We start from the raw sequence: 27,030 nt of genomic DNA, 5'->3' as shown, positions 1-27,030 counted from the left end.
CTCAGCCCTGTCCAGGTTATATACATGTAGATATGGCATGCATGTAGACAGGAAATGGATGCAAAGATAATGCAGGAGATCTGTGGTCCTGATAGCCAAGAAAGGATGAAAAGGATAAAAATTTTATTTTAAAAATGGCTATTATTTGATGCATAATACTTGGCAAACTGAATTTTACACGTGGGACCTGGAAAGTAGACTGTAATCAGCAATAATGTTTTCAATGTATATAGTTGAGCCAGAGTTCATTCTAAAGGAAGATTGTAGATATCTAAATTGAGAAGCCTCTTATTCTTTATCTTGACCAGCCTGACCTGAATTATTTATATTGTGTTGTATTGATTACTGTCTTTCTAAACAGGATGAAGAGTGTGTTGGGGACAAAGCAGGAGAGCACAAAGAATCGCACTCTGAAGTGGCCACACAGGCTGTGCATTACCTCTATATTCAGGTGTGATGGTGCCAGGTGGATTTTACCATTTTTAAAAGGATAATTCCTTGATAATTTTATATACATTCTTGTTGTTCTTGGTGCTTTTGGGCTTGTATTGTCTGTGCTGGCAGTTCCTTTCCTTGTCCCTGTTCAAATTGAATTATTGTTCCTATTTAGAAAAATTGCTAGAATTAGAGTTTTTGGCAAAAGAGGCACGCAGTCTGCCAAAAAAAATAAAAAAATAAAATCTTTCAAATGATGTACACTGCCCACATCACATGCACAATGCAGTGTACACCCCTGGCCCATCCTTGGCATCACATCACTGGAGGATGGCACACCAGAGGGCAAGAGCCCACCTCTCCTGTGAGCAGTAAAGTTCTGCTTTAAATGAAACCTGTTCCATGGGCAATCTGTCAGCAACTTTTGCGGATTTACTTCCTAATGCTGGCTACATATGGGCTAATATTTGGAAGTAATGGGACACTTGCTTAAGGCATTTGCCCATTATGGAGGCTAAGTGATAACTATTACTTGTCAATGCGGAAAGTGCTTGTTTTCATATGTGGGGATTTTCCAGCATGTTGAAATATTTGCACTGCAGTCAGTCTATGTTCCCCATACAAACATTGCACCGTCAGATGGCCGAGGAAAAGTTGTGTACTACAAAGCAATGGTGAGCACTTCCTTTTGTCAGATGCAGCCATTTTGGAAAATCGCTGAATAATCATTTGCTTCCTTAACCAATTTTAAATGTAAAGAGGGGTTCCACCTAAAAGGGGAAGCTCTGATTGTCGGCACCCTACTCCCCTCCATTGCCACATTTGGAACTTTATTTGGGGGGGGGGGAGCCGGTACCTGATTCTGTCAGGTACCCGTTCCCACTCTTTCTAGTAAGATCGCCGCATGGCAATATATGTCGCGTCCGGCCCCTCCTCCTTCCCCAGCTGCCTTCTGGAACTTGTGTGTATCCCAGAAGACAAGGGGAACATTCAGAAAGTGCAAGCGTGACTCACGCATGCGCAGTAGGAAACCAGCTGTAAAGCCTGAAGGCTTACTAGAAGAAAACACAGGCGCCACTCTAAGTGCAGTAACTTGAAACTTTTTTATTGTATAAACCGCTAGATAGGGGGGTACTCACAAAAGGGATGAATAAACAGCTCATAGAACACACTACGGTAAGGATCAGGATGGCTCGAGCGGTGACAAGTAGACAGGCTGTAGCGGTGACTGCCGCACTTCCTCGTCCCGGGGACGCTCAGATGACCGTCCGTCGTCACTTCCGCGAGCGTGATTACGTCATGGCACCGGCGACGCGTTCTCGGAGCATGCGCTCCTTCCTCGGCCTCGTCACCGCTCGAGCCATCCTGATCCTTACCGGAGTGTGTTCTATGAGCTGTTTATTCATCCCTTTTGTGAGTACCCCCCTATCTAGCAATTTATACAATAAAAAAGTTTCAAGTTACTGCACTTAGAGTGGCGCCTGTGTTTTCTTCTAGTTGGCCCCAAGCAAATCTTCTACTTGTCACTAGAGCTGCCTCAGGAGTGCACCTTGAGCTTTTTATGGACTTTTATGGACTTTTCCATGGACTTTGCCATACATGGATTTTTTAATTTGTCATTTTTTAATTTGTCCTTTTTACTGATTATTATTCACTCTGGTTATTTGTGTGTCTAGTACCACTGGTATAGCCCCTGGTGATATTTATTCCCCGCTGTGCGCCAGCTATTTTATTTAAAGCCTGAAGGCTTCACTGCCGGTTTCCCTTACTTGCAATTCTGGCGCCTGCACCCAAAGCAGATAGATGAATTGGCTTGGGGTGCCGACATCATGGGATTCCTGGACAGGTAAGTGTCCTTAAATAAAAGTCAGCAGCTACAGTGTTTGTAGCTGCTGACTTTTAATTTATTTTTGTCAGGCTGGAACTTCACTATAAGTATTGCCTCTTCTTGACATGGCTTCAGTACTTTAAATCCCTTACATTGGAAATGGCATGTAGAGTAGAACAGCAGAATGCAGTCAGAACGCCTTACCTGTACACATGCTCAGTTCATTCCCTTAGAATATATTAAATCCATTGAATTTGCATTGCAGACAGGCAAATAATATTTTTAGAGATGAGTTTAGCAATGGCAGTGTGAATATTCTTCCACAGATGTCCCCTATGTCTACTGAGGCTTTTTTTCTTTTAACTCTGAGATGACAGGTTTGGGCATCTCTCTGCAGTCTTCTGTTGCCAGGCTGTATCTCACCAGCAATATATTTGCACCGTATTACCAAATCTTGATAAGAGAAAAATGGTAAATGCTGAGTGCTTTTTCAGCCCAGAGCAATGCTCAACAGTGGTGTGACAATGAGACTGCACTACTGCCAGCAAGAATCCTGAGTGGGGCAGCAACGGTCTGAAACCAGGAAACCTTTTTAAAAGGCTCTGTTTCTGTTTTCTTTAGATGGAATACTGTGAAAAAAGCACTTTACGGGACACTATAGATCAAGGATTATGTTTGGACACCAGTCGCCTTTGGAGGCTCTTTCGAGAGATTTTAGATGGCCTGGCCTACATCCATGAACAGGTAACTATGAAAATTGAAAATATACCAATATGATACATGATGATGTGCAGGAAAATAACATGTCAATATACCTGCGAAAAATTCAGGCTGTGATTGTTAATCAATTACAAGTTTCATTGTGTTAGAACCTACGGTCATTTGCCCCTAGCCAGATGTTCATTATTCTATAATTTTTCCATGACATTTTTTTGTTTAAAGTGAACGTGATGTGGCTCAAAAGTGGCCAAGGCAGTAGTACTAAATGCAGAATCCTTGTACAGGTGCTAATCTATAGGGAGATTCTGTATCCCTTTAGAACACTCCTTGGGTCCAAAGTCCAAGCTATACTCGGGGGGCCTTGACATCTTTCCAAGTTGCAGTTAAAGTTTATCTAAAGTGAAAAAAATATATAGATTTTCTCTGTCGTTCATTGACAGACGTAACTCCATATTCTTCTTGACCATTGGGTTATGCTGCCCCCTACAGGAGTAGGACACTAGGCAGGAAAAATCTTTACCATGCCTATGGGGCAGTCCCTGCAGGCATACACCTACTCACTCTGCTATAGGATTCAGTTTGTTTCTGCCTAGTTTAGGAGTAGGACCTAGTTCCCAGCTGGGACTTTGGTCTTAGCTTGTCTTTTTTTTATTTTAAAGGGAACCTTGGTTAAAAAATTTAATTTTTTAGCTAGTCTTGTTCCTGAGAGAACTGCAATCAACAGCCAGACTGGGTTTCGGACTGGATATCCTAGATCCTTAAGGTCTACCAGCCTGGCCAGCGAGCATCTGCAGGTTATAGCCCAGAGCTAGGCCTCGCCACGACAGAGCCCCAATGGACAAGGGCTGGCCTGCGAGTGAAACACCTCGCGGGGACGCACACGTATGGGGAGTATGGGTGTGGGGAGTAGAGTCCCCCCCCAATAGCTCTGGCGGTCTCGGGACGGACGTGGGCCCCTCCCTGGGAAGGTTGGACCCTCGGGTACCCCTCATTCCCCCTGGCCTCTCGGTATTTACCAGGCTCCCCCAAGGCCTCCCTCCCCACCATTATAGAGGTCCCTACCTCAGTTAGCGACGGGGGTCCTCGGGAGGTGGCTGCGCCAATGCCGCTATAGCAGATCCGCTGGGGGGGGGGGGGGGTTAATCCTGGTGGGGGTCCCTGCTAGGGACCCTCCAATGCCAATAATCGTTTGGACCTCTTAGGGGGTCCTTGAGACTGCATGGCGCGCCGAGGGGGCCGCCACTTTACTGTAGAATCGTTGAGCCTCATTTTGCAGAAGTTCCCATTGAAATGCATGGGTGGCCATGTTTTTGTGGTTTCCCCATAGGAATGCATTGGGCGGGCATTTTCTCGGAGTCCATGAACGCTGAACAGCAGCAAAGCTTTACTCTACTGGTGCCCCAGGTAGTTCCTCTTGTACTTGTAGTACTGCTGGTGCAGTGGTGTGGGTCAGTTTTTCACAGTTTTCTGCCACTGCGCCATTCCAGGGTTCATATGAAGTCCCAGGAACAAATTTCACCTACAGATCCCCTCCTTGCGGGCACCCCTGGGTCGCAACCCCTGTCTGCATTAATATCGGTTTTGGAAAACCTGGTGTCAAAAGTGGATTTGGTTTTAATAAATACAACTAGTATAAAGCGCCCTGTGCCCTCCCCTGCCTCTCCTGTATCAGAATCTGAGGTAGATATGGCCACCGTGGATGCCCCTGAGGGTTCTGCGTTATCGTACTCGGATGGCGAGGACAACATCTTCTCGTCTGCAGCCACGCGGGAAAGCGCGCTGATGGAGGCACTTGTAGTGTCAGTGCTCCTTCAAGGGCAAGTCACCACGTAATAGACGGGGACCTTATTTTACAGCCCACAGGTGGCCTTTTCTGATCCGATCGGGTTACAAGATCGAATTCAGGTCTCGACCGTTGGATAGATTATTCCCGTCCAATCTACGCCTATCTCCAGATTGGTTAAGTAATCTTCTAGAGGTGGTACAAGATCTGCTGTCGCAAGGGGTGATTGTGCCGGTTCCTTCTCGGGAACGCTTTCAGGGGTTCTCTTCAAACCTGTTTACTGTTCACAGGAAACATGGCAAAGTGTGTCCAATCCTGGACCTGAAGGCTCTGAACCGCTTTGTGCAGGTACAGAAGTTTCAAATGGAGTCCATTTGCACGGTAGTGGTGCCCCTACACCAAGGAGACTTTTTGGCCTTCATCGATATCAAGGATGCATATCTACACATCCCTATTTACCCTGGACACCAGAATTTTCTTCACTTTGCTGTAGGAGAGAAGCATTATCAATTTGTGGCGTCACCCTTTGGTCTCGCCTCCGCTCGCAGGGTCTTTACCAAAGTGTTGGCTCCGGTATTGGCATTACTGCAAAAGCTGGGGATTGCGGAACTGGGGTACTTGGACAATCATCTCTTAAGAGCATACTTACATTCAGTCCTGTTGGGCGACTTGACAATCCCTGTACGGATTCTGCAAGAGTTCGGTCGGAACATCAATTTCAAAAAACCTACTCTGGTACCATCTTCAAAACTGGATTATCTGGGCCTGACTTTGGACTCGGCTTTGGCGAGGGTGTTTCTTCCCCCGGGAAACCTGCAAAAGTTGCAGAGGGCGATTCGTTTGCTGTTATCCAGCAACCTGTCCTCTCTGCGGACTTGCATGCGAGACTTAGGTCTGATGGCGTCGACCTTCGAGGCGAGTTCTACATGAGACCCATACGAAGGGAAATTCTTGTCAAGTGGAACAAAGATCTAAAATCCTTGGACAATATGATTCGGTTGAGTCACAGCACAAGGAGTGCTCTTCTGTGGTGGCTTCACTCGTTGGCCTTACACCAGGGCAAGTCCTTCCTCCCATTGTATTGGACCATGGTAACCACGGATGCCAGCCTGTCCGGCTGGGGAGGAGTGCTTGGGAAGCTGTGTGTCCAGGGGACCTGGACTATGGAAGAGTCCAGACTACCGTTCAATATTCTGGAATTCAGAGCGATAAAGCTTTGCCTGAGTCACTGGACAAATCGTCTGCAGGGTTGTCCAGTTTGGATTTAATCGGACAATGCCATGGCCGTGGCTTACGTCAATCGTCAAGGTGGCACCAAGAGTGTCTTGGCAGCTCGGGAGGTGGCCGAGATCCTGAAATGGGCAGAAAAAGTTTCCCTTTCTGCCATGCATATCCCAGGAGTGGAGAACAGGCGTTGGATCAGGGGGAATGGTCCCTGCACTTAGCGGTGTTTCACCTGTTGTGTGTCCGGTGGGGGACACCCGATGTTGACCGGTTAGCCTCTCGAGCCAACAAGGTACAGAGGTTTGTAGCCAGGTCTCGAGATACTCTGGACGATGCCACAGACGCACTGGTGGCTCCTTGGGGTCAGTATCGACTGATCTATGCATTCCCTCTGCTGAAACTCCTGCCGATGCTTTGAGGTGGAAGGCATTCCGGTCATTCTGGTGGCCCCAGACTGGCCTCGCTGGTCTTGGTACGCAGACCTGGTAAGGTTGATCACCGATGCTCCTTGGAGATTTCCTCTCAGGGAAGATCTTCCACCCTGCTTTACAGTCGCTGGCTTTAATGACGTGGCTGCTGAAACCAGGTATTGAAAGACAGGGGTTTTTCTGACTCAGTGATTCCTACACTGTTAAAAGGCTAGAAAATCTACCTCCAGGAAGATCTATCATCGTACGTGGAAATGGTACGTCTCATGGTGTGAATCGCTGAGGGTGCATCCTCGCCTTTTTTCGGTGGCTAGGATTTTGACCTTTCTCCAAAAAGGGGTTGAACAGCAGTTGGCCTTGGGTACTATAAAAGGCCAAGTGTCGGCTTTGGCTGTGTTTTTCCAACACCCTTTAGCTACACATGCTTTAAATCGCACTTTTATTCAAGGGGTTCACCATATGGCTCCTCTGAGACGATCCCCGTTACCTCCGTGGGATCTTAACTTGGTACTTTCTGTTATTCAAAAACCTCCCTTTGAGAACATAAGGGAGATTCCTCTGCTTACACTGTCACAGAAGGTAGCCTTTTTGGTGGCTATTACCTCTGCTCGCAGAGTATCTGAATTGGTGGTGTTATCCTGCTGTTCACCTTATCTGGTGGTCCACAGAGATAAGGTGGTACTTCGACCTAATCAGTCGTTTCTTCCTGAGGTGGTTTCTGATTTCCATTTGAATGAAGACATTGTGCTGCCTTCACTCTATCTTAGCCCAAGCATCCCAAGGAAATTGCCTTGCATTCATTGGATGTGGTTCGGGCAATTAGGGTTTACCTTGCAGCTACTGAATCTTTCAGGAAATCAGACTCTCTTTTTGTCCTCACGGAAGGACCTCGAAAGCGATGGGCTGCGTCTGCCGCAACCATATCCGGATGGATCAGGCAGACGGGGGTACAGGCTTATTTACTGAAGGGTCAGGTTCCACCTTTCCTTGTGAAGGCAAATCAAAAATCCTTTTTTTTTACTTGTGTATACAGTAGGGAAGGGTTAGTGTTCCCTGTCAGGTTTTTATTGCCATCTGTGTACCCATTGTAGGGGATTCACTCTTTATTTTTGACCCACTGATCATTTTCTCTGAATCTGAAAGCGAGGGAAAATCCAAATTTTGAGTTGTCCCTAGAACAGGAGTAAAGAGGAAATCTTCCAATAGAGGGACTTGTTCCTGTGGCCACTAAGAGGGGGGGTCCTCCTCGCTTTAGAGAGATTTCTTCTCACTTTTTTGCTTTTTAATATACTTTAAACCCTGTTGCTCCAGGCATTGACCCCACCTTTGTAATCCAACTGCCAAATGTCCAAGCCTTTACAGTCTCACCTGAGGCTGTGACATTTGATTGACATGGTTGGCGTTTAGTGTCAGGAAGTGGAAGGACTAAGTCGCCACTCAGGCAGGCCTGATGGATACAAACATTGTTACCCTTGACCCTTTAGGCAGGAACACGTTCCCTCAAAGTGTATAAAGAAAAAAATCTGTTACAGACTAGATTATTTTCTCCTTTGCATTACAGGGGATGATCCACAGAGATTTAAAGCCTGTTAACATCTTCTTAGATTCTGAAGATCAAGTGAAAATAGGAGATTTTGGTCTGGCCACAGATCATCCAGCCTATGTAGTAAGTGTTTACTTTTACTTTTCACCTTTCACTGTTCATCTCCACTCCTTGACATCAGTAGAATGGGGTAGCAGTACAATTTTATTGGCTCTCTGTATAAAAGAGTTCAGAGCACAGTATAGCACACGTGTCAAACAGAACGCCAGCAGGCCATTTCACATAGCCCTCACACCCAGGGGAGTTCCTGCTCACCATTGTCACTTGTAAACATAAAAGCTTTCTGTGTTTACAAGGACTGCTTTCTTCTTGGCGGCTCTCACAGATCCCTGCCTGCCCTGCACTCATAGCATTGACAAGGAGGATATAAATGCAGTGTGGGATGGGGCATCACATAGTAAGCTGCACTGTGACACCCATCTGTGCCTGGGTGCACAGATGCCGACCAATGATCTCCCTGCAAGTGAGAAAGATGGGCTACACTGCTGGGAGGTATTAGAGCTGGACCAGATAGGTGAGATGCGAGGATGCTTTTTTTTTGGGGGGGGTGAAAAAAGAGAGCTGTGGAGAGAGATGTGTGCAGAGGAGAGGGATGGGGGAGGAGAGTGGTGCAGAGGTCAGAGCCAAGGAGGGGGGGGGTAGATGTGGACAACCTGTGAAAGAAAGCTTAACCCTGCCCACTGTGCATGGCACACCCCTAAACCTTGCACTCTGTATGTAGTGCACTCCTCAACCCTGCACTCTGTACATGTGCACCCGTGAAATCTGCACTCTGTAGGGAGCTCACCCCTGAATTTTGCTCATAAACACACTCCTGGTATTTATTGCTCCTTTAAATTCTCCCACTGCTAGTAAAAATATGGCCACACCCACTGTTCGATCTGTTTGACAGGGGAGTGTGGTTGAGTTCCGGCACTTATTGTCTGAGGAACAAAAAGCCTGGATACCTTTATTCTTACCGATACAACCGTCCCTTTGGGGGCAACCATAACAACCAATGCGGCCCGCGATGACATTGGGTTTGACACCCCTGGTATAGCACATGTCACTGAATTCAGGATTGCCGTGTGCTTCTACTATATTGATAAGTTTTCTCTTTTGCTTGTTTTAAAGACTGACTCAACACAAGAAGAGGACCAAGGTCGCACTGACTTTGTTAAAGTTGACCCTGAAGGTAATGTGTTATTCTTTTGTTGAAATCCATATGACATAAATTACAGCCACACAGCAGCTTTGATCAAATGACTCCAACTAAAGCTTAAAAGAAATGTAATTGTGGTTAGATGTGCTTCCTGAAGAAAAGTCTAAATGTTATTTATTTGCTCACTATCCACCCTTTTTTCATCAAAGTTTGTAATTTATCCCAGTACATTATACTCCAATTTATACCTATAGTTTTACACAGTGGAGCTTTACATTCATTGCCCTTTACTTTCCAACCCTGTATGTATTTTATCTCTTAACACAACCCTTAATTGCCAGTTTTTAGCTTTGTTCTAAGCAAAAAAAGTAACGTTAACCTGGGAAGAAATATGCAGATAAAGCAAGAAAGTATTTACAAAATATATTTTTGTGGCGAAGAACCAAAATCTTAAAATGCAAGCTGTTGGAGCACAGAGCTTATTTATCAGCTTATTGACAGACAAGCAAGGATGTGTCAGATTCAGGCCTACAGATAGACTTGTGTAAATACCCTTAAAGGGGTTCTAAAGTCAAAAATTGTTTACCCTAATGCATTCACTGCATTAAGGTAAAGAATGTCCCACTACCTAGGTAAAATATCTAATAGAGATTGTACAGATTCCATATAGCTAGCTACATATTACAGTCACTAGTATTTTATGTTATTTTGGCACATGATCTGAATCTGAAACTGGGCTAAGTAATACTTGCATTTCCCAGGAAAACTCACAGGTATGGTGGGCACAGCGTTGTATGTGAGTCCAGAGGTTCAAGGCAACACCAAAGCTTCTTATAACCAGGTAATGAAAATATAAACATGTCAACTAAATACACTTTTGTCAGAATGCTTGCTCTGCACCTGTCTTTCTCACAAACCGTAACCATAAGCAGAGTTCTGTGCTTTTCGTACATAAATCCCTCCAAAACATTGTCTTTGTTTTTATATCCAGAAAGTGGACCTATTCAGTCTGGGAATCATATTGTTTGAGATGTCATATAGACCTATGGATACAAGCTCTGAGAGGATTTCAGTATTAAGCATGCTAAGACAGGTACTCTTTATGATGCACCTATTCGCTTCTCTTGTCAGGTGTTGGTTCATGTTCAAATGATGTCTTTTAAAAACCTCACTTAGAAGTAATATATCCACTGACCTGATCCTTACCTCTGATTACATTGGAGAGCTTGCAGTGTTTCTTGATGGGCAGGCTATGTGTTTTTGTGTGCCTCTCCCAGACTAGTGCCTGTATTACCATTCTGCAGCTGGACAGTATGGCAGGGGTCCATTAATGAATAGAAAATGAAGCCAGTGAAAATGAAATAATAATCTTGTGAACATGTAAAGAAAGAATGCTAGTTCAGCTGTAATATGTGTCTTTTTCTAGATATTTACAGTTCAGCTTTAAAGTACATACATACTGAAATATCGAGACACAACTTTAAGCCTTGCTGGACTTAGATGTCAGTATTTCCTCCATGTACAGTAGGGAAAATAATTAATTGATTCTCTTCAGATTTTGTAAGTTTGCCCACTTACGAAGAAATTAAGGGTCTATAATTTCTCTTTCGTTCATTGACGGACACAGCTCCTGATCTTAACCATTGGGTTATACTGCGCCCAACAGAAGTAGGACACTAGGCAGAAGAAAAGTCTGGCTACGCCTATGGGCAGTCCCAGGGGATATAATCCCACACTGTTATAGGCATTCCGTTTTTTTTCTGCCTAGTCAGGAGTAAGGACCTAGTTCCTTGCTGTGATCTCTGGTCCTGGCAAATTTTTTCTTTTTAGATCGATTTCTCCTGTTTTTTTTTCTGTGAGATCTACAATCAACTGCCAGACTGGGCGATGGGCTGGATAATCTAGATCCAGTGGTCACCCAAGTCTGGCCAACAAGCACTTGTAGACCTCAGCTCCGCGCTAGGTCGGCCGTGACATAGCCCCACTGGACGGGGGGGCTGGCCTGCGAGTTAAACGCCTCGTGAGGTCGCATACGACCGGGCCTCGGCCCTGTTTCAGCAGCGGTCCTTCGGCGTGTCTTTTGGCTCAAATGTTGGTCTTCGGACCAGACTTCTAAAACGGACTTGAATAATCTTTCCATTCAAGGAGATCGCCTGTTTGGTGCTACCCTGTATGACATCCATAAAGGTCTCACAGGGGGGAAGAGTTCCTTTCTTTCGCAGGCTACTAAGGGCAAGAACCCTCGTCGTAGACGTGGGTCCTCCTTCTCGGCTCATAAGACGTTGTTTCGTCCCTCAGGGTCAACTGACAAGGGAACAGAGCCCTTGGAGGCCTCCTCTGGATGATCCAAGCGAACTTGGTCTGGCAAGTCAAGGGCGAGCTTCTCCAGTCCTACAGACAAGGCTCCTTCAGCATAAAGGTGCGCCCTCACTCGTATCAGGGGTGGGGGGATGTCTTCGCTGGTTCCCGGACCCGTGGACTCCTCTGGTACAAGACAAGTGGGTACTCGCGGTCATTCGGTCCTGCTACAAGATCGAATTTTGTTCTTACCCTCTGGTAAGATTCTTCCTTCCAACGTGTGAATGTCCCCGGTCCGCTTACAGGCTCTTTTCGGGGTGGTGCAAGACCTTTTCCTTTTTTATTTTTTTATTTTTTTTTAATTCTTTATTTAAAGGTATGCCATGAAAAATAATGAACAACAATACTACAAACATTTGCATCATAGTAACAGAAATGTTGACTACGTAGTACAGGGAACAACCTTGTGTAAAACATACTATCACAAAGCATAGACATATAGTGTAACCTGGGTTCGTATGTTGTCTTTTCTTCAATACTTATTCATTCATGTGCAGTATTGCTGTAAACAAGAGTTCGTGTGGAGGGTAGTCCAGCGCCACCCACCCAAGTGGAGAGGGATAGGAATCCCCGCCGGCATCTACCACTTGGCCGGCAAGGGGGCCCACCAAAACCCCCACCCGAAGTGGGGAGGACCCTGGGACCAGCCCCCCACCTTTTGTTTGGAGCACACCTAGTGGCATTTTATAACTTAATAGAAGGGATAGGGCAAACATAATGCCCTAAGTCAGGGAGGGAGGGGAAGAGATGTAAGCGAGGGGAGAAACTGAGGAGAGAGAGAGGAAGGAAGGAAAATAAGGAGAGAGGGAGGAGGGAGAGAAAGATAGATAGAGAAGGTGGAAGAAGAAGAAAAAAAAAAAAAGGGGGGGGGGTGGGTATAGGTGAATGTAGAATGAACAAGAAAGGGAAAAGTGTAGGAAGGGAGGGGAAAGAAGAGGATAGGTTGGAAAAGAAAGATAAGAATTAGTAGTGAGGGAAAGAGAAAGGGTTGGCAACACTGAACTCCAGTCGGAGAGTGACTGCCGTTAAGGGCAGCAGTGGTCTAAGGGGGAGAAGTAGGGCACAACCAGAGGAGGAGCCCCCGGCCGGGGTTGGCAGCCCGCGACTCAGTGGGTTGAATCTCCATCTCCTATTGGCTCGCGATGGGGGACTCAGAGAAGGTTAGATAGTGGGAAGCCCCAAGCCAAGAGAGACCAGTAGGAGGTATACAATGGGAAAATATCCGCAGTCTGGTATAATACTCAATACGGAAACGACAGTTCTGTTCCAAACGGGTAAACTGAGACCAATTCGGTTCCTAACTTGGGGCTGTGACCTGGGGCTCCAACGGCCACTTGAGTGCAGTCACTGTAATCTGGCCGAGACCGAGCGACCCGTCGGGACAGCGAGAATCTGGAAGCCTCTCCGCCCTAAGAAAGGACGGGGCGAGCCACTGTGGGTGATACCCGTTGTAATGCAAGATGCCAGGTCAGAGCCCCCTATATACTAACATTAAACCAATCGGCAAGTGAACTCATAAAAAGTAAACAGATCTAGAGGTAAAAGCAAAACAAGAAAAATAGTAAAAAAAAAAAAAACTGGTTAAACATGTTACTATTGCCAGTTAGCGTTGGTCAGGCACACTCAGCCTATCAGATCAACCCCAGAGGCCCAGGCGGTGAGTAATCACGTAGGCCCAACCACGCAATGTCAGCAGGGAAGTAGCAGAGTCTGGGCCGAGGGTCATCGTAGGCAATTCGGAAGGTGCTCATGCAGCAGCAGAGCGGGAGAAGGTAAGCCATTGGTCCACTGAACCAGATTGAAAGCGGTCAGACAGTTCTCAGGGCAGTGAAGTATGAGCCACAATGTCCAGTAAACAGCCCGCATCGATGTGTAGACAGTCTGTAACAACGAATGTAAGGAAGGGTACAAGCCTCAAACCAGTCCAAAACAGCAACTGAGGTACTGGGATGATCCGTCATCTAGTGTTCTTAAAGTTCACTATCCTGGGGAAAGATGTGATCCCGTCGTTGGTTACGACGATTCCTGCGGTACCTTTGTGACCTACTGGGAGCAGAGGAATCTGGATTGGCTGTCATCGGTAGCGTAAATTCCAACCAGTTAGGTACAGTCACTGGCGACATCTCAAGCGCAGTAAAAAACTCCGGGAGCTCATCAGGGTGTCTCGGGGGATAATAGCGGTTATTCTTTCGAGCGATAAGGTGGAAGGGGTGACCCCATTTGTAGGTGACACCCTGCTCTCCCAGCTTTACTAGTAGGGGCTTAAGACATCGGCGCATCTGTAGAGTTCTCCGGGAGACATCGGGTAGCAGTTGGATCTGGGCTCCATCAAATTCAATGGGACCCTTGCGCCAAGCTTGTTGCAATATGCTTTCCTTTAAGGAGTAATTGTGGAGACAGCAGAGAGTATCCCTGGGTCTATCGTCCGTGTCAGCTCTTGGGCCCAGGGTCCTGTGAACCCTGTCTATTTCAACAGTGGTGTCTGCAGGTCGATCTAGATAGAGGTTGAATATAGCAGAGACCGTGGCTTTCAGGTCCCCCTGCCGAGTAGCCTCCGGGAGGCCTCTAATTCTGATGTTGCACCTGCGGTTTCTGTTTTCAAGATCATCCAGGAGCAACATTAGGTGAGTAACTTGGTCAGTGGTGTCCGTCTGTGTTTTCTGCAAACTAGTAACGGAGTGTTGGACCTCAGCAGTATTGGCCTCAATGGCAGTAACTCTTTCAGTAATGTCAGCAACCTCCTGCTTAAGCACCGTCAGTTCCCCCCTGAGAGCTGTTTCAACGCTGTTTGCAAGGGAGTCAGTCATCTCTAGTGGGCAGTTTCTGCAGGAATGCCCAGATACGCTGTTCAGTTAAGGAGCCCTGCATGTCACCCTGTGAGGGGGTCAAGAGAGGGTGGGTACTCACTGCGGGAGTGTGTTGCAGGCTCGCTTGCAGGCTGCTTCCATCCATGCTGGTCTGTTGGTGTGCAGTCCCCTCGGGCTGTTTGGAAGAGAGGACGTCGGGGAGCATGGCAGGCAGGGAGACATATAGCTGGGCGGTGAAAACGGTGGCATGTCATTAGAAGAGCCGCCCACCGCTCTTCCTGCTGCTGCGTGTCAGCTCTACCCTTACTGTAGCCGACGCCATCTTGCTGGGTTCAGGTGTGGAGGCTGCCGGCGGCTTCGGGAGCAGGAACTGATCCATCCGCACTCGCTGTCGGCCGTGCGCTGGTCACGGAGGGAGCCCTTTACTGTAGGCGGAGGAGGAGAGGAGTAATATGGGGCAAACTGGAAGATATATGGTCGTTTAGGGTGCCGTCGGCCGGGAGCTCCAAGCGGAACGGTCCTCATGCTGGCATGCCGAGACCACGCCCCCGACCTTTTACTTTAAAGGGTGATGGTCCTGATTCCGATTTCGGAAAATTTTCAGGGGTTTTACTCAAACCTGTTCAGAATGTATGAATGAGAATGGAGTTCAGAGTGAAGTTCAAAATGGAGTCCATTCGCACGGTGGTGGCTTCCCTGCATCAGGGGAATTTTCCTGCCTCCATCGACATCAAGGACGCTTACCTTCACATTTCATTGTGTGTCAAGCCCCGTACACACACGCAGATCGTCGTCATACAAACGTCGGCGGACGAAAGATCTGCCGATTGTATGCGTGTTAGTATGGTGCCTCCGACAGCTGTCTGCACACAATCCGCGGACAAGAGTCTTTCTTGCAAACATGAAAATTTTTGTCTGCAGACACCAGAACGGACGATTGTTCGCCTGTCAGTACAGAAATCAGCCGACAGACCGCAGATTTGCAAGACTGGGCATGCTCAGAAAATAAAAAACACAGGGAAAGTTAACCATTACATGACATCACTTCTGCAGTCAGCTGAAGTCTGCGGACAAAATTCTTGTGCTGTCCTTGTGCTGTCTTTGCACTTTTCAACAGACACCGACATCCCGGGGAGAAAAGACGAACATTTGTATGACGACGATCTGTGTGTGTGTACGGGGCTTATGTCTCCAGCGCTTCCTCCGCTTTGCTGTGGGAGAGGAGCATTAATTATCAGTTTGTGGCATTACCCTTTGGTCTCGCCTCTGCTCCTTGGGTCTTCACAAAAGTGTTAGCCCCGGTGCTAGCCTTGTTACGCCAACAGGGGATCGTGGTACTGGGCTACTTGGATGACCTCCTTCTGCGAGTGGAGTCTCCTACTGCTCTGGTAGTAAACCTGAAAGTCACCATATGAACTCTGAGGAAGTTCGGCTGGATTCTGAATTTTCTGAAGTCTGCTCTGGTTCTATCCACAAAGCTGAACTATCTGGGTCTGACTCTGAACTCGGCCTTAGCCAGAGTGCTCCTTCCTCTGGACAAACTCCAGAAACTGCAGGCTGCAAATCGTCTCCTGCTCTCCAGCAGATGTTCATCCCTCCGAAATTTCATGCGGGTGCTGGGCCTGATGGTGTCTACCTTTTGAGGCAGTTCCGTTTGCACAGTTCCATATGAGGTCCCTACAAAGGGAGATTCTGGCCAAATGGGACAAGAATCCGCAGTCTCTGGACAATCAGATCCAGGTGCACCAGTGAACGAAAGAGTCCCTGATATGGTGGCTTCGTTCTCCGGCGCTTCGGCTGGGCAAATCCTTCCTGCCCTTGTATTGGACAGTGGTCACCACGGTTGCCAGCCTGTCCGGCTGGGGAGGCGTCCTCTGCAAAAATTCTGCTCAGGGGATCTGTACACTGGAAGAGTCTAGACTACCGATCAATGTCTTGGATCTCCGAGCGATCAGACTGTGACTGGAACATTGAAAGGATCGTCTTCAGGGATGTCCAGTGCGCATTTAATCGGACAATGCTGGAAAACTGGCAGGCGGATTACCACAGTCAGCAGGCCAAGGGGAGTGGTCCCTTCATCCAGAGGTGTTTCATCAGTTGTGTTTCCAGTGGAGCATCCCCAAGGTTGATTTGTTGGTGTCAACAGAAAGGTGTAGAGGTTTGTGGCTTGGTCATGGGATCCTCTGGTGGACGCTGGGGCCGCGCTGCTGGCCCCTATAGGGTCAGTATCGTCTGATTTATGCCTTCCCTCCTCTCAAGCTTCTGCCAAGACTTCTACGCAGGATCGAGGCAGAAAGGGATTCCGGCCATCTTAATGGCCCCGGACTGGCCTCGCCGGGCTTGGTACGCCGATCTGGTGCGACTGGTCACCAGCGTTCCTTGGAAACTTCCTCTCAGGGAGGATCTGTTGTCCCAAGGACCAATCTTCCATCCTGCGTTTACAGTCGCTGGCTTTGACGACTTGGCTGTTGAACACCAGGTGCTGATGGATAGAGGATTGTCTGAGTCGGTGATTCCAACGCTGTTAACAGCTAGCAAATTTACTTCGAGGAAGATCTACCATTGTTCGTGGAAGACATACATTGCATGATGTGAGTCTCTTGGGGTTCATCCTCAAACTTTTTCAGTGGCTCTGATCTTGACCTTCCTTCAATGGGGGGTTGAGTACTCTCAAGGGCCAGGTGTCAGCCTTAGCGGTCTTCTTTCAACGGCCCTTGGTCACACACTCCCTGGTGCGTACTTTTCTTCACGGAGTTCGGCACTTGGCTCCTCCAGTGCGGTCTCTGTTTGGTGTTCTATAAAGTGGATGTGTTGGCATCTGCAGATGCTTTCATTGGCCGCAAGGTTTTGCAGGCTGCTGTTTAGAGGACCTGGTGCTCTTTGAGGTTGTATTGTTTTTTTTTTTCAGGTGGGCTCCAGTTGTTTTGGTTGTGCTCCTGTTTACCTGGTTGGCTAAAGTTAGCCTTGGGAGTTTATTTTTTGCTGTTCCCACCCCTCATGTTTAACACCGCTTTGGGACGTTCCAATGGTTAAGAAGATCAGGAGCTGTGTTCGTCAAGGAGCGAAAGAGAAAATGGGATTTTAGACCTACTGTTAAATCCATTTCTCTGATGTTCATTGATGGACACAGCACCCACTCCACTGTGGAGTTGTAATTCTTCTGACACTGCTTGTAACAAAACTGAGTACCTATAGCAGAGAGAGGGAGTATACTCCCTGGGGCTGCCAGTAGGCATAGCCAGACTTTTTTTCTGCCTAGTGTCCTACTCCAGTAGGGGGCAGTATAACCCAGAAAAAAATCCAGAAAAAAAACACATGATTCAAATGAGTTGCAGTTCAATGAGTAAAATAAGTATTTGGTGGAGAAACCCTTGTTGGCAAACACAGAGGCAAGACGTTTCTTGTGGTTGGTAACAAGATTTGCACACATCTAAGGGGGGATTTTGGTCCACTCTTCTTTACAGATCTTCTCTAAATCCTTAAGGGTTTTTTGGCTGTCGCTTGGCAACTAGAAGTTTCTGCTTCCCCCATAAATTTTCTATAGGATTAAGGTCTGGAGAGTGACTAGGCCACTTCATGACCTTAACGTGCTTCTTCTTGAACCATTCCTTAGTTGCCTTAGCAGTATATTTTGGGTCATCGTCATGCTGGAAGACCCATCCACGACCCATCTTCAGTGTTCTGGCTGAGGGAAGAAGGTTCTCATCCGAGATTTTACAATACGTGACCACGACCACGTCCATTGGCCCTTCAATACGGCAAAGTCAGCCTGTAACTTTAGCAGAGAAACAGCCCCAAAGCATATTGTTTCCACCTCCATGCTTGACTGTGTGGATGGTGTTCTTAGGGTCATAGTCAGCAATTTTCTTCCTCCAAACATAGCGAGTCGAGTTCATGCCAAAGAGCTCAATTATGGTCTCACCTGACCACACTACTTTCTCCCAATCCTTCTCTGAATCATTTAGATGTTTATCTGCAAACTTCAGACGTCCTGTACATGTGCCATCTTGAGGAGGGGGACCTTGCGGGGGCTGCAGGATTTCAATCTATAGAGGCATATTGTGTTACCAATGGTTTGTTTGGTGACTGTGGTTCCAACTGCCTTGAGATCATTCACAAGCTCCTCCCGTGTAGTTCTGAGCTGATCCCTCACTTTTCTCATGATCATCCTTACCCCATGAGGCAAAATCCTGCATGGAGCTCCAGACCAAGGGGGATTGATGGCTATTTTGTATTTCATCCATTTGCGAATAATCAATTCGACAGTTGTCCCCTTAGCATTCAGCTTCTTGGTGATGGTTTTGTAGCCCATTCCAGCCTTGTGAAGGGTTGACAATCTTATCCCGGACGTCTTTTGACAGCTCTTTGGTCTTGTCCATGATAGTGAGGGTTGAATAAAAGAAAGAGATTCTGTGGACAAGTGTCTTTTATACACATAACGAGTTGTCATTAGGAGCACCTTAATAAATTGACAGGACTAATCTGTGTACCACATGAGCATATACTGTAGAATTATTGTTGGTTAGTAGGCAATCAAATACTTGTTTTACTCACTGACCTGCAACTTCATTTATAACATTTGTATTAAGTGTTTTTTTTCTAGATTGTTGGTTGATGTTCTGTATCTATCATTTAAAATACACCTATGACAACAATTCTAGACCCTTTATTTCTTTGTAAGTGGGCAAACACAAAATCTGCAGGGGATCAAATAATTATTTTCCCCACTGTATATGGCACAAAACAACTTCAGCCATTTCCTATTGAACAACTGGATGTTTACAGAAAACTATAGAAAATCTGGCTGTACCATGATTGAATCTGCTGCAGATGTGACCATACTTTAGCTTTTGTATCCCAAGTTAAATCCCAGATGCCTACAATGCCTTGAAAAGGTATTCATACCCCTTGAAATTTTCCACATTTTGTCATGTTCTAACCAAAACCGTAAATGTATTTTTTATTGGGATTTTATGTGATATACCAACACCAATTGCCTTCAGAAGTCACCTAATTAGTAAATAGAGTCAACCTATGTGTAGTTTAATCTCAGTAGAAATACAGTTGTTCTGTGAAGCCCTCAGAGGTTTTTTAGAGAACCTTGGTGAAAAAACAGCATCATGAAGAACAAGGAACACACCAGACAGGCCAGGGATAAAGTTGTGGAGAAGTTTAAAGCAGGGTTAGGTAATCAAAAAATATCCCAAGCTTTGAACACTGAGCACTGTTCAATTCATCATCTGAAAATGTATGGCTTAACTGCAAACCTACCAAGACATGGCTGTCCACCTAAACTGACAGGCCGGGCAAGGAGAGCATTAATCAGAGAAGCAACCAACAGGCCAATGGTAACTCTGGAGGAGTTTCAGAGATCCACAGCTCAGGTGGAAGAATCGGTCCACAGGACAACTATTAGTCGTGCACTCCACAAATCTGCCCTTTATGGAAGAGTGGCAAGAAGAAAGCTATTGTTGAAAGAAATCCGTAAGAAGCCCAGCTTGCTGCTTGCGAGAAGCCATGTGGGGGACACAGCAAACATGTAGAAGAAGGTGCTCTGGTCAGATGAAACCAAAATTTTACTTTTTGGCCTAAAAGCAAACCGCTGTGTGCGGCGGAAAAAAAACACTGCACATCACCCTGAATACACCATCCCCACCTTAAAACATGGAGGTGGCAGTATGTTGTGGGGATGCTTTTCTTCAGCAGGGAAAGAGGCTGGTCAGAGTTGATGGGAAGATAGATGGAGCCAAATACAGGGCAATTGTAGAAGAAAACCTGTTAGAGTCTGCAAAAGACTTGAGACTGGGACAGAGGTTCACCTTCCAGCAAGACGACGACCCTAAACATACAGCCAGAGCTACAATGGAATGGTTTAGATCAGAAAATATTTATGTGTTAGAGTGACCCAGTCAAAGTCCAGACCTAAATGCAATTGAGAATCTGTGGCAAGACTTGAAATTTGCTGTTCACAGACACATTCCATCCAATCTGAAAACGCTTGAGCTATTTTGCAAAGAAGAATGGGAAAAAGTATCACCTAGATGTGCAAAGCTGGTTGAGACATCCCCCAAAAAACTTGCAGCTGTGATTGCAAAGTATTGATTTAGGAGGGCTAAATACAAATGCACGTTACACTTTTCAGATATTTATTTGTAAAAAAATTTGAAAACTATTTATCATTTTCCTTCCACTTCATGATTATGTGCCACTTTGTGTTGGTCTATCACATACAATCCCCCAAAAAATGCAATTACATTTTTGTTTATAACATGACAAAATGTGGAAATGTTTTTTAGGTACTGTATGTATGCTATAGGTTTCCTTTTTAAAGGTTAGTCCACATAAAGTGGTGCATAAGCTTTAGATAAAACTTTGCTTCTAAATTTTTGAAAACTAAAAAAAAAAAAATACAAACTAAAAAAAGTTGCGCTAAATACCATGACAAAAATTGATGAAGTAAATTATCATAAGTGAATGAACATCTATATCCATATTAATGTGCATAAAGGTAGTGACAATGTTCAATTGTGAATAAGCCGCTATGTAATAATGCGATTCTTCAGTGAAAAGAAGGCCAACACCACCAAATGTGAATCCTTCACCAAAAAAAAGATGGCTCCTTACCAAAAAGACGTGACCATAAAGGTCCTCAGCGCTTATGGTATATCCCGAACAGGGCGTCTGGATTGGGAAGAATACTGTATGGTTCCAGGCGTCCAACTCCACTAGCTACAGTTAATGTTGCTCGCCATGAAAGAGACAACAATCCTCCATAGTGTAAAATTGTATCTTACTTTATTTAAAAAATAAGAATTACACTTACAGACATCCATTAGTAGAACGCATAAAACAAAGCCGGCCGGCCGCCTCAACATCGCCCGTCCTTCTGGGAAAGCACACGGTAATGTCAGCATGTCGCGACCCGACGCGTTCTAATTTAGAGAGGCTAATGATCACATATAATCCAGTAAGTGTAATCCCTTCTACTGCTCTGAGCAGCTTCGGCTCCCTGGCTGGCTGTTAGGATCGTAGTAACTAATAAGTAGTAAGCTAATACGATCATTAGCCTCTCTAAATTTCAATGCGTCGGGTCGCAACGTGCTGACGTCATTGCATGCTCTCTCGGAAGGACGGGCGATGTTGAAGCAACTGGCTCGCTTTGTTTTTATGCGTTCTACTAATTGATGTCTGTAAGTTCAATTCTTAATTTTAAAATAAAATGAGTTACGATTTTACACTATGGAGGATTCTTGTCTCTTTCATGGCGAGCAACATCAACTGTAACTAGTGGAGTTGGACAAGGGGTTTGGATACCGCCTGGAACCATACAGTATACTTCCCAATCCAGAGGCCCTGTTCGGGTTATACCTTAAGTGCTGATGACCTTTATGGTCATGTCTTTTTGGTAAGGAGCCATCTGTTTTTTTTGTGAAGGATTCATGTTTGGTGGTGTTGGCCCTCTTTTCGCTGAAGAATCGCATGATTGCATAGCAGCTTATTCACAATTCAACATTGTCACTACCTTGATGCACAGTAATATGGACTTTCCTTTTATATAGATGTTCATTCACTTATGATAATTTACTTCATCAATTTGTGTCACCGTATTTAGCGCAACTTTTTGTTTGTTGGTGTGTGATTTGTATTGTGTTTGTCCTACAGTTTTAGTTGCTGCTTTTTATTTTTCACATATTGTTCATATGTTTTTGATGTAAGCACAAATGTTTCTTTTTTAGTTGTGTTAAAAAAAAAAAAACGCAGGGTACCCCTTATAATGGCCAAAGCAGTTGTGCAGACCTGGGAACTTGACTACAGATACCTTACTAGTAGATTCCCCAAGACTTATAACTATCAGGTGGTTTTAAAGATGAACTCATGGTAAACCGCTGTATATATACAGATGACATGGTTACATAGTTAGTTAGTCCATCTGGCTCAAACAATAAAAAAACAAAAAAAGAAAACACAACCATACAATCCCATATCCCCAGCCTTTACCTACAGTTGATCCAGAGGAAGCCAAAAAAACCCCAGCAAAGCATTATCCAATTTGCTACAGCAGGGGAAAAATTGCATTCGGATCCCCCAAGAGGCAATCAAATATTCCCTGGATCAACTTTACCTATAAATATTAGTACCCATTTATATTATGTACACCTAGGAAATTATCCAGGCCTCTTTTAAAGCAATCTACTGAGCTGGCCAGAACCACCTTTGGAGGGAGTCTGTTCCACATATATAGCTGAGTGGATTTGTATCTGTTCAGTCCTGAGATTTGCACAGACACAGAACACCACATACAGATAAGGAAAGCATCCACAGCCTGCTAAATAAACACATTAGCCTTTTCATCCTATCAGCATGTTCCTTGTCAGCACATATTCTTACCGTTCTCCTGGTTTGCTCACAAATCTGCCCTCTCCCTTTTCCAATCTGAATTCTGCTGTAAAGGGAAAATGCTGATATTTTAAGATGCTGATACCAAATACAAAAGAAGTACTTACACTAGTTGCGATTGAAAAAATGGTGTATTGGTGAATACAGAACTCAATTGATCTGTTTCCTTATATATAATGTATCTTGAGTTCTGCTTTATCTTTTTACAAAAATATACTGTATTATATTTTTTCTACAGTCTTCCATAGTATTCCCAAATGATTTTGAAACACCAGAAACCGAGAAGCAGGTAAGGCATTTATTCCTGCACCAAATTACTTTAACACATCAGTTATTTTGATAACACAGATAAGTGCTACTGTTTTGTAGAGAAAAGTCATCACTTGGCTCTTAAACCATGATCCTGCATCTCGTCCTACGGCCATGGAACTCTTGAAATGTGACCTTCTGCCACCACCTCAGCTTGAAGAGTCTGAACTTCACGAGGTGCTTCACCATACATTGGCTAATATAGATGGAAAGGCCTACCGCACAATGATGAGCCAAATATTCTCCCAACGCATATCACCTGCAATGGACTACACCTATGACAGTGATATATTTAAGGTATACCTATTTACTTAAAGTGAACTTGTTGGCCATTTTAAACTCTTAAGGTTCTGCTTATGAGCAATTGTCACAACCCTCCTGTCTAACTCCCCAATGTAATTGCACTTTGTTACTAGGGTCTTGACTTCATGACTTAGCGCTGTCCAGTTGCATCCAGTCTAATAGAATGCCCTTAAAGTGGTAAAGCCTAAACATCTTTATCTTAATGCATTCCCTTCATTGTTACAACATAAAAAATGTTTAGGCAGTAGTATGCCCCCTCAACACCCCCCCCCCCCCAATTTATTCTAACCTCACTATATTCAGTGCTGCTCATCTGCAGTGGCTTGGTCTCATCTCCCTGCTTTCACAGGACAGACTGAGAGCAGTGGGAGCCATTACTCCTGCTGCTGTCAGTCAAATTCTGTGACGAGGGGGCAGTGCCAGGACACTGTCTGGATCTATGGACGCAGGCGGCACCGTTTGAGGCAAGCCTGCAGGTTTGCCTCCATAGCAAATGGCTTGCTATGGAGGAACACCAAGATGAGGAGAAGCCAGGACCATCGGTGGGGGATCTACAAAAAGGAGGCTCGGGATTGCTCTGTGAAAAACCATGGTATTGAGCAGGTACGTATAAACATATTTGTTGTTTAAAAAAAAAAAAAAAAAAAAATGTGTTTACATTCACTTTAAAGTGAACGTTTGCTTTGCCCACATAAGGAAAAGTGGCAGGTTTACTTTTCTTTAAGCTCACAGTTTCTGCTGATTGGCTCCCTGTAACTCTGACTAAGGCCAGCCATAAACTGAGCAATTTTTCTTTCCTGCAACCATAGGTTGCAGGAAAGAAAATCACTCGATTCCCCCATCAACACTGACTGCGACCCTCCCGCAGAGTCATTATGTTCTCCCGTCAGGCAAAGCTGTCCACACCGGGAGAACGCAGTGATTATTGCTAGTGGCTATAACAGCCACTAGCAATAACCACATGTAAAATCCGAAAGGCTGGTTGTACCCCGGCTTGCCCGTACATGGTTCCTGCTGAACTGGCTGAGATTCAAACCATCTATGGCTGGCTTAAGTAGGAAAAGTGTTGGAAACTAATTTAAAAAGATGTGGTACCAGTAAATCCATAAGACAATAGAGGGAGACATGCTTGCTCCCTCTCCCTAATCTCTTCTTCTATGCATTGGATAGCGGTAGTGGGACCGCTGCTCTAAAGCATTTTGTGGAGCAAAGGAGTTTTCTTCTGGGCCAGCTGTTCAAAGTTGACAAACAGTAAGCTTTATTATTTTTAGCCCCTTGATTTTATTTTTTAAAGTTGCATAAACTACAGTTGGGCTTTAAATTTAATTTTTGTTTGAGCTGAGTGTACCTTAAACTTTTTTGTCTTCAACATATTTTAAATATGTTTATCATATTTCATCTTTATTTTTCAGGGTAGTTTCTCTGCCCGTTTAGCTAGAATCCATCATCATGTGTGTGAGACGGTCTGTAGAGTGTTTAAAAGACACGGTAAGTTTTAAGCAAGGATACATTGATATTGATTATCTGTTTGGTGTTCACACTTTGGTCTTCCTAAAGCAAGATGTGTATCTCTAAGCTGGAAAAAAATGATAAATACCCATGTCATTAACTAGATACTGTGACAGTCCCCATATATCTTGCTGTCAATGGTCAAAGAAAGGGATCTGATATCACTGCATGAGCCAGTCTATAGTGTACAGGAGTAAGCAGAAAACTATATCACAGTATCACATATGATTAAGGATGTCTTCTACACAACAGTTTTTTATAATATTGTTACACTGTCAGGATATAGAAAGAGAAGCTGTCATTGCGGCTTTGTCGTTGAAGGTGCAGCCTCTGGGGCTGAGCCAGTGAAATGTTGGAACAACTGATATGCACATATTGACTCTGGGTACTTGACGGGCCAAGTAGAGAAGAAAGTAAAAGATCAAGAAGCTGCATATTACAAAACTAGTTGCCAATGACTGCTGCATGTGACCTTGTTGGTAAGAATATTATTCTGGTGACCACACTGGAAGTTAGGAGATATCTGGGCACACAAATCACAAAAAAAGAACTGGCAGCTAGAAAACAAAAAAAATAAATAAAAAAAAGGTGACTCTCCTAAGAAAGTGTTCATATCTTCCTCTCTATGCTTGTATAAATCTTCATTTTTAAATAAAACTTTCTACAGAGCTGCTGTCCATGTGATCCAAGTATTTTGAACGGCTTTCTTTTTAGGTGCTGTGAAGCTACATACACCTTTGTTATTGCCTCGGAGCAAAATGACATCTGAAAGTGGTGATTCGGCCTGTTTTATGGACCACAGTGGCATGCTAGTAACGCTTCCTTATAATCTCAGGGTAGGTGCTATGGTTGTTGATATAGTAAACTGATCTATGACTTGGTGTTTTGTATTGATAAAAAACAAGATCCTTAACAATTTGGAAAAAGTCCTTTAAAGTTTATGTGAACACACATAAAGTAAATCATATGGTAACAATTAACAGTTGGCTTTTAACATAAACACATTTATTTATTTAAAATAGAACCAATGAAGAACCAATGAACTACAAGAGTGCTCACCAGCGCCCTCACAGTTCATTGAGAATCATCTGTCGTGGTGGAAGACTGGATTTGTAGTTCATTAATTTACAGAAATTTACAGCACTCTAAATAAACAATGCGGCTGTGTGGCTGGAGCCCCAACCAACTGCGCTGTTTTTTAAAGTTGGTCTAAAGGCTGAAGATTTTTACCTTCCTATGCATTAAAGCAGAACTTCACCCAAAAGAGGAAGTTCCGCTTTTCCTCCTCCTTTTGCGTGGGGGGAGAACCAGGTACTTGATTTTGACAGGTATCCACTTTCCAGTCCGACCGCTGCCACGATTTAGGCGGAAGTTCCCCACCCTGCCCCTTCCCCCCACAGCCTCTTGGGATATGTCACAGGTTCTCGAAGACTGCGGGGACCATTCACAGGGCACAGCGTGGCTCACACATGAGCAGTGGGCAGCTGGCTGTAAAGTTGACAGGAGTTACAGTCAGCTGCCCACAGTAAAGATCTCGGCGCTGGGACACACAGTCTGGCAAAGAGCCGGGTCAAGTTGAGGACATCACTGGATCCTGGGACAGGTGTGTTTTAAACAGTATTTGTAGCTGCTGACTTTAAAATTTTTGTTTACAGGATGAACATCCTCTCTAAAGAGGAGCTGCAGGCTCCCCAAAAATAATTTAAAAGTCACCCAGTATTTGTAGCTGCTGAATTTTAATATTAGGACACTTACCTGTCCAGGTATCCAGCGGTGTCTTCACCTTAGCCGATTCTTCAGTCGGCTATCGGTTGCTGATGCCGCGATCTTGAGTAAGGGAAACCAGCTGTGCAGTTTCACAGACGGTTTCCTACTGCTCATGCAAGAAGCGCACACTCTGTAAATGGGCTGCTGTCTCCTGGGACCTGTGATGTATCGCAAAAGGCTGCAGGGGAAGGTGGGGGGCCGAGCTTCTAGCTCAGTTTGCATGTCAAAACCAGGTACCTGCTCCCCCCCCAAAAAGGTTCCAGATGTGCCAGCGGACGGAGGAGGCAGACAAGCAGAGCTTCCCCCTTTGGGTGGAACCCCACTTTGAGGTAAAACACCTTCTGTATGCAGCCCCCCCTAAATACTTACCTGAGCCTGGTCTTGATCCAGTGATGTGCACAAGAGCAGTGGCTCTCTC

General features: G+C 45.1%; 1 protein-coding gene across 1 annotated transcript in view; it reads left to right on the top strand.

The window, feature by feature from the left end:
- Positions 1 to 27,030, top strand: part of EIF2AK4 (eukaryotic translation initiation factor 2 alpha kinase 4) — a 141,193-nt gene that overhangs the window by 48,367 nt on the left and 65,796 nt on the right. The window contains exons 14-23 of the mRNA XM_082275339.1: positions 362 to 451; positions 2,885 to 3,007; positions 7,980 to 8,084; positions 9,135 to 9,195; positions 9,924 to 10,003; positions 10,154 to 10,255; positions 22,963 to 23,013; positions 23,094 to 23,330; positions 24,749 to 24,824; positions 25,560 to 25,681. Of these exons, the coding sequence (XP_082131465.1) occupies positions 362 to 451; positions 2,885 to 3,007; positions 7,980 to 8,084; positions 9,135 to 9,195; positions 9,924 to 10,003; positions 10,154 to 10,255; positions 22,963 to 23,013; positions 23,094 to 23,330; positions 24,749 to 24,824; positions 25,560 to 25,681 (1,047 nt within the window). The remainder of the gene's footprint in view (positions 1 to 361; positions 452 to 2,884; positions 3,008 to 7,979; positions 8,085 to 9,134; positions 9,196 to 9,923; positions 10,004 to 10,153; positions 10,256 to 22,962; positions 23,014 to 23,093; positions 23,331 to 24,748; positions 24,825 to 25,559; positions 25,682 to 27,030) is intronic.

This window comes from Pelophylax lessonae, assembly GCF_965119305.1.
Source record: "Pelophylax lessonae genome assembly, chromosome: 13".
NCBI classification, from domain to species: Eukaryota; Metazoa; Chordata; class Amphibia; order Anura; family Ranidae; genus Pelophylax; species Pelophylax lessonae.
Note: the sequence above shows the minus strand (reverse complement) of the source record. Positions and strands in the feature narration are given on the sequence as shown.